Genomic DNA, 15,915 nt, shown 5'->3' with positions numbered 1-15,915 from the left:
CTACATAATAAACATATTGCTATTCTCTTATATATGAAACTCTAAAAGAGTCCCATATGAGTATGAGGGTCTCATACAAGTCTCAAAGTCACAACAGGCACTGAGTAGCCAAGTCAGGATTTAAAGCTGATTTTGTGGTTATAGGAAGGACAAAAAGTAAATAAGCCGATAATGTCGTGTACATTCAGAATTTTTATTTTAAAACAAAGAATCAGAGTAACAATAATAGAAAATCCATATGGAAATATTCACAATCCTCTCAGTGAGAAATGGAACCCTGCCTCACTGCCAACCTACTGTTTGAGGAGCCAGAAGTTGGCGTGAAGCTGCAAGGTCACCTTTTCAAGCTAAAGCCCACTCTATAGCTATGTGCATTTTTTTTTTTTGAGACGGAGTCTCACCCTGTGGCCCAGGCTAGGGTGCAATGATGCGATCTCGGCTCACTGCAACCCCTGCGTCCTGGGTTCACGTGATTCTCCTGCCTCAGCTTCCCAAGTAGCTGGGATTACAGGCGCCTGCCACCACGCCCGGCTAATTTTTGCATTTTTAGTAGAGACAGGGTTTCACTATGTTGGCCAGACTGGTCTCAAACCCCTGACCGCCCGCCTAGGCCTCCCAAAGTGCTGGGCTTACAGGCGTGAGCCACCGCACCCAGCCTCAGCTATGTGCATATATATTCAAAGGCTCCACGACCAGAGGGAATAGTGAGAACTGAGAACAAAAATACTGTCACTGGCAAGGGTTTGGCTAACGGGTCTGAGATGTGTAAGCACCAAGAAGGGAAAGGGACATTGAGCAACACATGAAAAAGGGGCTGTAGGAACAAACACAGAGAAAATAAGTCAACAATAACGTCCCTCCACCCAGAGCAAAGTGACAGTGCACATACATTCATCCTCTCAAGTGTGGGCTACACTGCACATTGACTCATACTATCTAAACGTGGTTTATTGGAAAGATTCAAGTCCCCTGAGGGCACTCGGCACAGGTCCACAGTGACATGGTAACAGACATACGCAAGCGTGCCGTGAGCCTAAAGCAACAACACACTTTAGATAATAATCGCTCAGAAAAGAATCCTCTCCCAGAGCTGAGGTTACAAATTCCAAGTTTGCTATAAACATTCTTTGGAGAATTCCTTTAAAGGTATGAGTTAAAATAAAACAGAAAATCAACACCTAAAATCTCCTAAAGAACAAAGTGGACAAATAATGACTCTCTACCAAGAAGCAATTATTTTAGGTTTCTCGTTTGGATGGCTCTCCCACGAGATAGGTGGTGGGATTACTTCAAAAGTAATGAGACTACTACAAGAAGAAGGAGTTATTTCGTCCAGTGAGGGGAACAGGCTTTCTAGAATTCACTTTCCCTTCCCTCGACTCCATCCAAAATTAGAACCCATCAACTGCCATTAACTAGAATGCCCATATTAGTTAATAATCCTAGATTTCAAGTACTACTACATGTAAACTATTATCTTAAAGAAAAAGGTTCCAAAGGAAATCAGTAGCTTTATTATATAGGTATATGACTTTTATGAGAAATTGAACTTAAAGATTTTCCATCTGAAGGACAGAAATTGTCAAGAGGTAACGTACAGACCTCAGGCACCATATCATTTACCCTCCAATAATGAACATTTCTCCCTACATTCTTATTGCACCTTAACCTCTCCAGCATCAAATCTTCTGCTCTATAACCTCTCTTTAAACACCTCCCTCTAATCTCAATTTCCTTCTGTTTTTATTATTTGGCAAAATTACACTTAAAAAATAAATATTTATGTAATTAAACCAGAGGACAAAATAAATAAAACTCAAGTTAATTTGCCGTGTAGAGCTGTATGGAAGTGACGAAGGTGCTCTTACATAACCCCCTCTGCCTTCCACACTCATATGTATCTGCTTCCTGGTAAGTCTGAGGTTGGGGGAACTGCACCTTTCTTTTCCTCTCCTGTATCCCCTATTGTGGCAATATTAGAATCGAAGGGAGGAAAAGCTGGCAAAGTTGTCATATGCCAAGCGGCCAATCCCTCCTGAAATGAAGGCAGGTTCACTTGGTCTCTTCTAAGCAGAAGAGAATGTCCAGGAAATAAAATACTTAAAAAGCCATTGAAAATCCAACAAACCCCAGCCTTGGGTGCTCATGGAGTGCGTGGGATGAGAAAGGAATCAAGTAGCAGCATTCAGAAGCAGTCCTGGGTTCATCCTGATGAGGTCTCTCCCTTGTTCAGGGAGAGGTGGCTTTCCCATGCTGGGAGGGAGGTGGAAGGAGGCATGACTTAGACATTGGTGGTGGTCTCTTTAGCAGGCTCGATGCTGTTCATCTCCATGACGCCGTCCTTCCCAGATCTATTCGCACCGTGTGCCTGCCCTTCAAAGGCCCGTGTGATATCCTCAAAAGTCCTGCCACGGGTCTCAGGGACTTTGAAGAAGGTAAAGGCCAAGAAGGTAATGAGGAAGCCGGTGAAGATAATAAAAACGTAGGCTCCTAAATAGTGCTAGTGAAAGGACAGAAAAAAGGAAGGTTGTTATAAAAATCTGGTCATTGACAAACTCAATTTCCTTCACATATTTCCAATAGGCTTCAAGCTATAACCCTTCCATATTTAATGAAAACAGGTTTCTTCAGAGATTCACTTACGATTCCATTGCTAACTTACTGTAGTTCTCTCTAGTTTTCTTTCTGTCATTCCTTTTCATTACAGTTAGATGCTTCCAAATGTCTACTGAGTATTTTTGGACTATTGAGTATTATTTTTAAAATCTGTGTTTCTGGGCTGAGTGCAGTGGCTCACACCTGTAATCCCAGCACTTTGGGAGGTCAAGGTGGGAAGATCACTGGAACCCAGCAGTTTGAGACTAGCCTGGGCAACTCCATCTCTATTTATGAATTTTTTTTTTTTTTTGAGACGGAATCTCGCTCTGTCACCCAGGCTGGAGAGCAGAAGCGTCATCGCAGCTCACCGTGAACTCCACCTCCTGGGTTCAAGTGATTCTCTTGCCTCAGTCTCCTGACTAGCTAGGACTACAGGTGTGTGCTACCACGACTGGATAACTTTTTTTTTTTTTTTTTGGAGAAAGAGTTTCTCGTTGCCCAGACTCGAGTGCAATGGCATGATCTCGCTCACTGGGATTACAGTCGTGAGCCACGACGCCTGGCCTAATTTTTGTATTTATTGTAGAAACAGGGTTTCACCATGATAGTCTCGCTGGTCCCCAACTCCTGACCTCAAGTTATCCACCTCCTTTGGCCTCTCAAAGTGCTGGAATTACAGGCTTGAGCCACTGTGTCCTGCCGCAATTTAAACTTTATGAATTGTTTATTTCTGCAATTTTCCATTTAATATTTTCAGACTACAGGTAACTGAAACTGAAGATGAGGAGGGACTACTGTATTTTTGTATTTATTTAGGGATGGAGTCTTGCTTCCATCGAGCAGGCTAGAGTGCAGTAGCGTGATCTCAGCTCGCTGCAACCTCCACCTCCCAGGTTTAAGCAATTCTCCTTCCTCGGTCTCCCAAGTAGCTGGAATTACAGGCATGTGCCACCATGCTCAGCTAATTTTTGAATTTCACCATGTTGGCAAGGCTGGTCTCGAACTCTTGACCTCAGGTGATCCACCTGCCTCAGCCTCCCACAGTGTTAGGACTATAGGCGCGAGCCACCATGCCAGGCCCAGACTACTGTATTATTAAGGAGTATCTTCAACATGTCAGCTTACATAGGCTAGTTTTAAGATAAGGTGAGTTTACTTACAGCCGCGGAGGGGAAGAGCAATCCAACTAGGAAGTTGGAGGTCCAGTTGGAGCAGCCGGCCACTGCCATCGCAGCTGGGCGGGGGCCCTGGCTGAAGAGTTCGGCCACAATAAACCAGGGAATGGGGCCTGGTCCAATTTCAAAGAAGGCGACAAAGACCAAGATAGCCCCAATACAGACAAAGCTCATCCCATTATAGTTATCCTGTAAGAGGAAGGAACAGAGAAAATTAAATTTAAAGACAGTGTAACCTAGTATCTAGGTTCCCAGAGGCAATTAACGGCAAGCTCCTCCTGTCCCTGACGTACAATACAAAGAGTGGCTGTGGAATCAAAAGGCTTGGATTTATTTTTATTTTTACTTTTTGAGACAGGGTCTTACTCTGTTGCCCATGCTGGAGTGTAGTGGCACTACAATAGCTCACTGCATCATCCATCTCCTAGGCTTAATCAATCCTCCCACCTCAGCCTCTCAAATCGTTTGGACTTGAAGCATGTGCCACCACACCTGCCAAATTAAAAAAAAATTTTTTTTGGCCGGGCGCTGTGGCTCACACCAAGGCAGGTGGATTATTTGAGGTCAATCACACTATTAAGTGTGATTACCTTGATATTATTTTAAGAATTAAATTAGATAATGTATTTTATAAGCTATAATAATGTTCTATAATGTAAGGATTCTAACAGTTTACCTCCAGTTCTCTGATGACCCATGTTTCTTAAACTCTGGGCACCTTGCTTCTCTCCTCTGACTTTATTGACAAACTGCAACCTTAACAACCCACCCCTTGTGTCACAGAAGTCAACTGTAATCTCTCCTCCTTTCCCCCTCCCTCGCTTTTCCTCACTCAAAGAGCACTCACCTTTAATAACAAAGAAACAGTCATGAGTGTAGAACAAAAAGCCATCCCTCCAAGGCCTATCATATGCAGAGTCCTTCTTCCTGCCCTTTCCACCAGAAATAGCTGGAAGAAGAAGAATATGACATGAAACTTACAGTTTTCCTTTCCATGAAAACAGTGTCTGAGCTACTTGAAATCTGCCCTACCAACAGCAGGACACTTGTTATGGATACACCTCCTGTGATTTACGATTTTATATACATACATATTGTGTTCCATTCACAGGTCCTGGCTCAAAATCCCCATAGCCCTTGGTAGAGTCTTTTATCATAATGGTGGGATGCTTTAGGCCTCAGAAGCAGGCCTCAGATAACAGAATTCTTCTCTGACTTTCTCCTGCCCTCCCACTTGGCAGGACGCTAATCTGACTGTGGGTCATAAAACCCTCATTTCAGAGAGGATCCTGCCCCACACCCTAGAGGAAGAAATGCTACAGAGAGGCCAAAATAATCCAAACAGACAGGCCCGGCTGGGTTCAGATCATTGCCTTTTTGTCCAATCACATTTCAGAACAGTTGTCCATGCTTCGATCATGGAGAACCAATTAAGTCTGCATAAAAGGCCCAAAAGGCAGGGTGTGGGGAGCTTCCAGATATCTGAACCCGTGGAAGCTGACAGGAAGGTCAGCAACAAATCATCTATGTGCTAGGAGTGCACCCCAGCTCCAGGGAGACAGAAGCTCCCATGCTCAGTATCCCTCCAGACCTCGCCCCGTGAATCTCTTCAACTGGGTGTTTATTTCTGTGCTTTAAAATATCCTGTAAATCGAACTAGGAAACAATTTTCCTGAGTTCTGTGAGCCACTGTAGCAAATTAATCAAACCCAAAGAGGGTGTCGTGGGTTCTCCAGCTGGTGGGTCAGAAGCACAGGTAAACAACCTGGAGCTTGTGATTGGCATCAGGAGTGGGGGGCAGTCTTGGGAACTGGGCCACCAACCTGTGAGATCTGATGCTATCTCCAGGTAGACAAGTGTCAGAATTAAATCACAGGACACCTAGATGGTGTCCACTACAGAACTGATTGCCCACCTCATGGGGAAAAATGCTCACATATTCTGGGGATCACAGATATCTTCTGTTGATTATTGTTGTTTTAGTGTAAAAACAGTGGAATAACAGAGCTTAAGAGTTTTTCCAAACACCTCTCCCTCCAATTCCAAGTTCAAAGCATACTATATAGTCCCTTCTATACTCCCTCCTTTCCCATCCATCCCATATTTGCTTGAAGAGTGAAGACTACATCCAACATTAAATGTATCTCTTTTTCCCAAAGGAAAATTAAACAACAAAAAGGTAACTAAATGATGGTAGGGTCATGCAATCCATCTCTGAACATCTATAGCAAGGATTCTTTTCTCCCCCCCAAAATTACCAAACCATCCAACTTACAGAAACTACAGTGAAGATAGTATTAACCACACCCGCGCCGATGGTGGCATAGATGGGCTCTTGAACACCTGCATCCTTGAAGATTCCTGTTGAGTAATAGAACACCTAGGAGAAAAGAAAACATGCAACTTTGATACAATTCTGCACACCAGTTACACAGAACCCTCAAAAATAAACTTAAAAGTCCCAGTGGGTAAGAAGTCCTTTTTCTAGGGCTTTTGTTCAAAACTAATGTCCCTTCTGCAAATGAATTATCTTCTGTATCTTATCTCCTTTCTCTTTTTTTTGAGAGGGAGTCTCGCTCTGTCGCCCAGGCTGGAGTGCAGTGGCGCAATCTCGGCTCACTGCAAGCTCCGCCTCCTGGGTTCACGCCATTCTCCTGCCTCAGCCTCCCGAGTAGCTGGGACTACAGGCACCCGCCACCAAGCCCGGCTAATTTTTTTTTTTTGTATTTTTAGTAGAGACAGGGTTTCACTGTGGTCTCGATCGTCTGACCTCGTGATCCGCCCGCCTTGGCCTCCCAAAGTGCTGGGATTACAAGCTTGAGCCACTGTGCCCGGCCTCGTTTCTTTTTTGTAAGTTGAGACAGCAGCTCACTGTGTTGCCCAGGCTGCTCCTAAACTCTTGGTCTCAAGTGATCCTCCTGCTTCTCAGCCTCCCAAGTTGCTGGGATTATAGGCATGTGCCATCACGCCCAGCTAAATGCTTTTTTAATTGGCTCTTCCCCAAACCCTCGAAACATTGATAGGCACATCCGTGTCTCAATTTCATAGTGAACTAGTTGAATAACCTTATCCTGCTCATTGAATAAGCAGAGGTTGGGCTGTATTTCCTAGGCCTAGGCCCTTTTGAAGTGTTTTATGAAATAATACCAGCTATTATTGTAATTTAATATATATTAAATACATTATTATGTTGTTTGCTAGGCACTGGGCTAAAATCTAAAGTTGCTATAACTACCATAGTTAAGAGATATTAAAATACCGGACTCAGACCTCAAGTTAACAAGGGAACGTTATCTAGGTTACCGAGGTTCACTTCAGTTTATTTCACCCACAGTATTTGCCTCCAGAGCAATATTTATTAATCTTTTTGATGAATATGGACCTCTACATTGGGATTTACCTTCTCAAGAAACAACTCTTTAAATCCCTAGTATGTAAGATGTAAACTATGTATATTCATATTTTCTAAAATAAGATAATTGTTTTTTGAAACAGATTTGTAGAGTCATTGAAAAACCTGCTGCTCTAGGGCTAATTAAGACTTAAAAAATCTCAACATATTATGTGATGACGTCAAGCTTGTAGGGAAAGGTATTAGGCTGGTGCAAAAGTAATTACTTGAGCAGTTTAAACAAGCAATCAATAGGTATGCCAATTCTCTTCCTTAACATAATGTCTACACGTCAAAAACCTAATGTACATGTACACATCTCAATAAAACTTCTTATAGTAAAATGACTTTGCTATTTAATGTCACCAAGCAAGGTAAGCTAACCCCTACATCATCTCACCTAAATAGTTTACTCTGCTAGGTAAACATGATACAATGCAACCTCTTACCCATTTGCCCATAAGGGAAATTAGAAATCATCATTTGTGCAAAAGTAGGTTGGAAAAGTGACAATTTTCAGGTCTCTTACACAGAGATTCTCAAATTCAGCTGACTCAGGAATCCCAACCCCCATAATTCTGGTGCAGCCAGCTTTGGGTGAGATTATACCTGGCGCAAAAATCTACTCATTGACTAAAGTGGGAGCCAGCTTAGTCCAACAATAATTAATGTACATTCCGGGTGAGGTGGGTCACACCTGTAAGGCCGGCACTTTAGGAGAGAGAGATGAGGTGGGTGGATCACCTGAGGTCAGGAGTTTGAGACCAGCCTGGCCAACATGGTGATATCCCTCTATTCTCTACCAAAAATACGAAAAAATTAGCAAGATATGGTGGTGCGCGCATGTAATCTGGGCTGTAATCCCGTCTGTAATCTCAGGAGTCTGAGGCAGGAGAATCACTTGAACCCAGGAGATGGAGGTTGTGGTGAGCTGAGATTGCACCACAGCACCCCAGCCTGGGTGACAGAGCAAGACTTCACCTCAAAAAAGAATGGGCCAGGCACAGTGGCTCACGCCTATAATCCCAGCACTTAGGAAGACTGTGGCGGGCGGATCACTAGGTCAAGAGATCGAGACCATCCTGCAACATGGTGAAACCCGTTCTCTACTAAAAATACAAAAATTAGCCAGGCATGGTGGCACATGCCTGTAGTCCTAGCTACTCAGGAGGCTGAGGCAGGAGAATCGCTTGAACCTGGGAGGTGGAGGTTGCAGTGAGCCGAGATCACGCCACTGTACTCCAGCCTGGGTGCCAAGTGAGACTCTGTTTCAAAAAAAAAAAAATGTACACACCATACTCTGAAGTGGCAGGAGTGTCCCTCAGAGTGCTCACGGATGACTTGTCATTTCTCACAGGTGATCTTTTCCTGATCGTGTTTTGCAGGGCCCAGACTGTGGTGAGGCAGCTAGGGAGTTGCCTCAGGTGCATTCTTTTATTCTTTCTTTCTTTTTTCTTTTTTTAAACAGGCACAGAACTAACGCAAAGTACATTCTTTAAAGAGGTGCTCATTCTCAGGGCTACACTTGCACGTAGCTGCCTCAGCTGCCTAGTCCCCAGCTCTGCTGCTCTGGAAAGTCTCAGGAGCACTTTTTGTCCAGTAATACGTGTGGCCTATATTATCATTTCCAAATGAGGAAATTTCAGACTGGAATTCATCAAAATCACCTAGGAGGCTTTTTCTAACTACTGTGTATTTCCTCCCAAGTTTTTTTTTTTTTTTTAAAGACAGGGTCATACTATATTGCCAGGCTTAACTCCTGGGCCTAAGTGATATTCCCACCTCAGCATCCCAAGTAGTAGCTGGGACTACAGACATGAGCAGCCACCACACCTGGCTCCTCATAGATTTTGACAGAACAGCCTCTAACCCCCCATAAGAAGCACTGCCACTTCAAATACAAATATCCTGGTGTGCTAGGTAGGAGAAAAGGCCAAGAACCAACTTACTATTTCGAGCATCAAAATGCTAGACTAGAAGTTGACTAGAAGGCACAGGAATACTCTCTTCCTACAATCCACAGTCAAATGCAGGAAGCTGATATTTGCATGGAATACGAGGGCTATCTGCCACATGCTAGCTTCCGTTGTGCCGCCCTCTTTAAATTATCATGCCCTCTTTAAATTACCATGCTCGCTATTCTAGTTGTAAAAACAGACTGGTAAAGTCAGTTCACTCTGAAGTTGCCAGTGTCCTTCCAGGGTCTTTTTTTTTCCCTTTTTTTAAATTTCAGAGACAGAGTCTCACTCTGTCACCCAGGCTGGAATGCAGTGGCATAATTATAGCTCACTGCAGCCTGAAACTCCTGAGCTCAAGTGATCCTCTTACCTCGGTCTCCTGAGTAGCTGGGACTACAGAGGCACACCGCCACCATGCCCGGCATTTTAAGTGAAATACTGTAAGACACCTTTGACCCTAAAGTATCATACTCACAGCATTGATCCCAGAGAGCTGCTGAGAGAGCTGCAGCACAATGGAAATGATGAGGGGCTGTCGGTAGCTGGACACTCTAAAGAGCTCCAGCAGGGTGACTTGCTTTTCTTGTGACATCCTTGCACTCTCATCTTTCATCTCCTGGATGTCTTGGGATACGTCCTGGGTGCCCCACAACCGCTGGAGGACTGGTGAAAAGAAGAAAGAGGAAAGGATAAAGACAATGTGCTGCCCCAAATTCATTCTTCCTGTAAGGCAGCCAGGAAAGGGCCGCACGAGATGAGGTGATCGATAGCATCCATTTCTTTTTTTTTTTTTTTGAGACGGAGTTTCACTCTTGTTGCCCAGGCTAGAGTGAAATGGCATGATCTCGGCTCCCTGCAACCTCTACCTCCCGGGTTCATGCGATTCTCCTGCCTCAGCCTCCCAAGTAGGTGGGATTACAGGCATGCGCCACCATGCCCAGCTAATTTTGTATTTTTAGTAGGGACGGGGTTTCTCCATGTTGTTCAGGCAGGTCTTGAACTCCTGACCTCAGGTGACCTGCCTCGGCCTCTTAAAGTGCTGGATTACAGGCATAAGCCATCACGCCCAGCCTGATAGCATCCATTCCTAAACCTGCCTTTTCACCTCATTCTTTAGGGGCTGAAAATCTCACTCAGGAGTAATCAGAACCCTCCTCACTTGAATTCCGAAGGGCAGGGAAAGAGCGTAACAGAAAATAGGTCCAGTCCCCTCATCCCTAAAACAAACCACAACCATATAATTCATGTAGTAAGGTGTGAAGGATACTCACTCCGCTTAGCATTCTCCTCTTCTTTTCTGTTAATGAGCAAAAATCTGGGACTTTCAGGGCAAAATGGAAGGGCTGCACTTTGTAGGATAGCAGGAAGGATGGTAAAGCCCAGTAGCAGTGGCCATAGCTCTTCAGACCCAAGGATGAATTCCAGACCAAAGATCTAGAAACCACACAAAGATAATGCTATAAACCCCATACTTCACAGGCCACAAGTTCATTAAAACACAAAAAGTTCAGAAAATCATGTTTTACCATGTGAAAAAATAAACAAATTGTGTTTCTTTTCCTTTCTCTACTCAGCCTGCTTTTTTTTTTTTGAGTCAGAGTCTCGCTCTGTCACCCAGGCTGGAGAGCAGTGGCACAATCTCGGCTCACTGCAAACTCCGCCTCCCGGGTTCACGCCATTCTCCGGCCTCAACCTCCCGAGTAGCTGGGACTACAGGTGCCCGCCACCACGCCCGGCTAATTTTTTATATTTTTAGTAGAGATGGGGTTTCACCATGTTAGCCAGGCTGGTCTTTATCTGCTGACCTCGTGATCCGCCCACCTAGGCCTCCCAAAGTGCTGTGATTACAGGCGTGAGCCACAGCACACGGCCTCAGCCTGCTTCTTCAGCTACTATCTATGAGTTATAGTAACAATATCTAAAACTTCCATATGTAGTTGAAAATGTGCCAGATATTCTTCAGTGCTTTACCTATGATAACTTTTTTAATGACCCATGAAACTAACACTCATTAAGTATGAGAAGTTCTAGAGTACCTGGGCCACCAGAATTCCAACAACGATGCCCAGCTGGTTGAGAGTGCCAAAGGCACCCCGCAGGGCAGTAGGCGAGATCTCTCCAATGTACATGGGCACAAAACCTGTGCAGAGTCCGCAGAAGAGGCCAATAACCAAGCGGCCCAGGATCAGCATTTCAACCGACTTAGCTACTTTACACAGTCCCATAAAGCAGCCACCAGTGACAGCCAACAGGTTGACAATCAGCATTGAATTGCGCCTGTAAGGTTAATCAAAGACAAAGTGGAATTAGCAAAGTGAGAGGCTCCTAACTTCTCTTCTGTCCTCATTATTCTGCTCTTCTCCAGGCTCATATCTCTTTTTTTTGATCTAACTTTTGTTTTTCGCTTTCTATTATCAGAACATTTCTAGTTGGGAACCAGGTGTGATGGTGCCCACCTATAGTCCCAGGCACTCAGGGAGCTGAGGTGGGAGGTCGAGGCTGTAGTGAGCTATGATTGATTGGGCCATTACACTCCAGCCCAGGTGACAGAGCAAGACCCTCTTTCTTGGGGGGTTAAAAAAAAAAAAGAACAACATAATCAAGTAAAACAGGTTGCCTTATTGATTTTTAAATGTGAATTCCAATTGCATTTCTAGAATATCTAATTGGTAATTTTTTTTTTTTTGGAGATGGAGTCTTGGTCTGTCGCCCAGGCTGGAGTGCAGTGGCGGGATCTCGGCTCACTGCAACATGCGCCTCCCAGGCTCAAGAGATTCTGACTCACCTTCCAAGCAGCTGGGATTACAGGCGCACACCACCACGCCCGGCTAATTTTTTGTATTTTTAGTAGGGACGGGGTTTCACTGTGTTAGCCAGGATGGTCTCGATCCCCTGACCTTGTGATCTGCCAGCCTCAGCCTCCCAAAGTGCTGGGATTACAGGCGTGAGCCATGGCGCCGGCTTTTTTTTTTTTTTTGAGACAGAGTTTCGCTCTTTCACCCAGGCTGGTGTGAAGTGGCCAGATCTCAGCTTACTGCAACCTCTGCACCCCTACCACAGCTTCAAGTGATTTTCCTGCCTCAGCCTCCAGAGTAGCTGGGATTATAGGTGCCTGTCACTACGCCCAGCTAATTTTTGTATTTTTAGTAGAGACAGGGTTTTGCCATGTTGGCCAGGCTGGTCTAGAACTCCTGACCTCAAGTGTTCCACTTGCCTCGGTTTCCCAAAGTGCTAGGATTACAGGCGTGAGCCAGCACACCCTGCCTAATTGGCAAATTAAAACAGTTCCTTCATTAGTCATAACTGAAAATATATTCTACCTTCTAAAACATACTGTTAGGCTTCTATAGAATAAGAAGACTTTTTTTTTGCCATTATCCACATTTGCCATAGACTAAGAAGTACAAAAATAATTCCTACCAATCCTGTGTAAAATAATAAAAACATTTATGAGACCCCAGTTTTTTTTTTTAGAAGAGTAATAAACTTTGGACTTTGTAAATTAAGTATGTTTCTGGAAACCCCATAGTTGAGTTTACTAGGGAATAATTCTGAACTATCCCTATATCCCTAGCTAGACTGCAAAGGCCAATCACTCACACAGTTCATCTTGCACAGCTGGGTGGGAGCTATCCGGGGTAGTAGAGCTCCAAGCAAGGGTAGTCATATTCGGGGCCAGCTGGACTAGGTTTCCCTTGATTAGAATTCAAGGTGTTCTTATTCAAAGGCATCATCACCTCCCCGCCCTAACTCTCCACACTTGTCCTCAGTGCGGCTGGTAGAGCCCACTTCCTTGCCCAGTTTCTAGTCAATACCTGCCAAAGCGGTTGACAAAGAGTCCGACTGAAAAGGAGCCGATCATACCCCCGACGGAGAATATGGCCACAGACAAGGACCAGAGAGACGTGAGCAGCACCTCAGAGGGAGGGGCATTTCCCTTGTCCGTCAAAGTTTTATTGATAAATTCCTTTATGATCTGCAAAATAAAAGGTGGGAGGACAGACTACTATAGTTGGATGAGAACAAAAGATACAAATATGCTGGGTGCAGTGGCTCACGCCTGTAATCCCAGCACTTTGGAAGGCCGAGGTGGGTGGATCACCTGAGGTCAGGAGTTGGAGACCAACCTGACCAACATGGTGAAACCCCGTCTCTACTAAAAATACAAAATTAGCTAGTTGTGGTGGCGCATGCCTGTAATCCCAGCTACTGGGGAGGCTGAGGTAGCAGAATCGCTTGAACCCGTGGGGCGGAGTTTGCGATGAGCCGAGATAGCGCCATTGCACTCCGGCCTGGGTGACAGAGCGAGACTACATCTCAAAACAAACAAACAAAACAAAACAAATATTAGGGATCATTTCCTCTCTAGAGAATCAACGGAATAAATAGACGCGAATGGAAGAGGCAGATAACATATTGGAATTAATGTTAACTCTCTCTGGAATAGTACTTTTTCATTTGTCCTGAATATCCCAGTAGGTGGCAGCACTGATGTTCACCCCAGCCCTCTGCTAAGCGAACCCGGCCAGCTTTGTAACTAACCCCTAAGGGACAATACAGGAAGTGTATTACTATAGGGTGAAAGAGTGGGAGGAAGAACAGCACCGCCCAGGGTACAAGGAGTAAATGAGCTTGTTCCTTTGATTAAATTACCCCACTAATTTTCCCCACCAATATTGTCTCCATCTTCAGTCTTGGACAGGATAGATACAAAGTTTAATTCCCCCAGTCCGGGGGAGGGACCTTCACTAACTGTATTGCCCAGGATGGTGTTTAACTCCTGGGCTCAAGTGATCTTTAAGCCTCAGCCTCCGGAGTAGCTGGGATTCCAGGCAGGTGCCACCATGCCTGGCCTTAAATTCTGAATTCTTGAAATTCTACTTAAAAGAATAACTTCCTGGCCGGGCGCGGTGGCTCACGCTTGTAATCCCAGCACTTTGGGAGGCCGAGGCGGGCGGATCACGAGGTCAGGAGATCGAGACCACGGTGAAACCCCATCTCTACTAAAACTACAAAAAATTAGCCGGGCGTGGTGGCGGGCGCCTGTAGTCCCAGCTACTCGGAGAGGCTGAGGCAGGAGAATGGCGTGAACCCGGGAGGCGGAGCTTGCAGTGAGCCGAGATCGCGGCACTGCACTCCAGCCTGGGCGACAGAGCGAGACTCTGTCTCAAAAAAAAAAAAAAAAAAAGAATAACTTCCCTATTCCAGATTCTAATTCTTGTGGCCTGGCACTCACCGTCTCAGGAGCATTGATGACCCCAGTGTTGTAGCCAAATTGGAAAGAGCCGATTGTAGCAACTGTGATGGCAAAGATCAGAGCTGGGGTGATCTGGAGAGACAGAGGACAGGGAGGAGGGAATAGTCTTTAGAACTTGTGATTGGCCGGGCGCGGTGGCTCACGCTTGTAATCCCAGCACTTTGGGAGGCCGAGGCGGGCGGATCACGAGGTCAGGAGATCGAGACCACAGTGAAACCCCGTCTCTACTAAAAAATACAAAAAAAAATTAGCCGGGCGTGGTGGCGGGCGCCTGTAGTCCCAGCTACTCAGAGAGGCTGAGGCAGGAGAATGGCGTTAACCCGGGAGGCGGAGCTTGCAGTGAGCCGAGATTGCGCCACTGCACTCCAGCCTGGGCGAAAGAGCGAGACTCCGTCTCAAAAAAAAAAAAAAAAAAAAAAAAAACAAAAAAAAGAACTTGTGATTGATGACTGTTTCTTATTAATTATGGAGCTTTATTAGGAGAATCTGACCTATGAGTGGTATGAAAAGGACAAACATCCAGTGAGATTTAGGTAATTAATGGGGAAGACAAAGGAATAGATTATACTAAAGAACTTATCTGGAGATAAGAATGTGAAGTTAACTTGGTAAAAGTGGAAAAGAAAATTGGGGAAGGAAGAAGTTAAGAGAAACTGGGTTGGTCAGTTTGGAAATATTTATTTATTTATTTTATTTATTTATTTATTTTTTTTTTCTTGAGACGGAGTCTTTGCTCTTTCACCCAGGCTGGAGTGCAGTGGTGCAATCTCGGCTCACTGCAAGCTCCGCCTCCCGGGTTCACGCCATTCTCCTGCCTCAGCCTCTCCGAGTAGCTGGGACTACAGGCGCCCGCCACCATGCCCGGCTAATTTTTTGTATTTTTTAGTAGAGACGGGGTTTCACCGTGGTCTCGATCTCCTGACCTTGTGATCCGCCTGCCTCGGCCTCCCAAAGTGCTGGGATTACAGGCGTGAGCCACTGTGCCCGGCCGGTGAGTCTCTTATCTCCCAGGACCACGTAACCTACTGGATCTACTCACTGCATCCTGGCCCCATTTCAGTCTTCTGGTTTATTAAATACTGTTCTGCTATCCCTAACCTAACCCTCGGGTGGGGGAAGAAAGAACACTTGGCTCACTACAAACCTAACAAGACATTTCTGGCCGGGCATGGTGGCTCATGCCTGTCATCCCAGCACTTTGGGAAGCCGAGGCAGGTGGGCCAAGGCAGGTGGATCACCTGAGGTCAGGAGTTCGAGACCAGCCTGGCCAACATGGTGAAACCCCATCTCTACTAAAAACACAAAAATTAGCTGGGCATGGTGGGGTGTGCCTGTAATCCCAGCCACTAGGAGGGGCTGAAGCAGGAGGATCGCTTGACCCTGGGAGGCAGAGGTTGCAGTGAGCCAAGACCGCGATCGTGCCACTGCACTCCAGCCTGGGCAACAGAGCAAGACTCTGTCTCAAAAAAAAAAAAAAAAAAAATTGGAGAGACATTTCTTAGTGGGGAGAACCAGTCGTCTTCGGCTTGCCTGGAA

The 15,915-nt window shown here is 45.3% G+C and overlaps 1 protein-coding gene across 3 annotated transcripts in view; it reads right to left on the bottom strand.

Moving 5' to 3' along the window:
* Positions 1-174: 174 nt before the first annotated feature.
* The window catches only part of LOC134736676 (solute carrier family 2, facilitated glucose transporter member 3-like), a 50,474-nt gene continuing 34,733 nt past the window's right edge, over positions 175-15,915 (bottom strand). For all 3 annotated transcript variants that reach the window (XM_063639699.1, XM_063639700.1, XM_063639701.1), the window contains 9 exons: positions 14,359-14,451; positions 12,938-13,098; positions 11,159-11,399; positions 10,394-10,556; positions 9,598-9,785; positions 6,049-6,153; positions 4,621-4,722; positions 3,759-3,962; positions 175-2,500 (listed from right to left, as the gene is read on the bottom strand). In XM_063639699.1, the coding sequence (XP_063495769.1) occupies positions 2,282-2,500; positions 3,759-3,962; positions 4,621-4,722; positions 6,049-6,153; positions 9,598-9,785; positions 10,394-10,556; positions 11,159-11,399; positions 12,938-13,098; positions 14,359-14,451 (1,476 nt within the window). In that variant the 3' untranslated portion in view covers positions 175-2,281. The remainder of the gene's footprint in view (positions 2,501-3,758; positions 3,963-4,620; positions 4,723-6,048; positions 6,154-9,597; positions 9,786-10,393; positions 10,557-11,158; positions 11,400-12,937; positions 13,099-14,358; positions 14,452-15,915) is intronic.

The sequence above is a fragment of the Symphalangus syndactylus genome, chromosome 5 (genome assembly GCF_028878055.3).
Source record: "Symphalangus syndactylus isolate Jambi chromosome 5, NHGRI_mSymSyn1-v2.1_pri, whole genome shotgun sequence".
In the NCBI taxonomy this organism is placed as follows: Eukaryota; Metazoa; Chordata; class Mammalia; order Primates; family Hylobatidae; genus Symphalangus; species Symphalangus syndactylus.
This window is presented reverse-complemented; position numbering and strand designations above follow the sequence as displayed.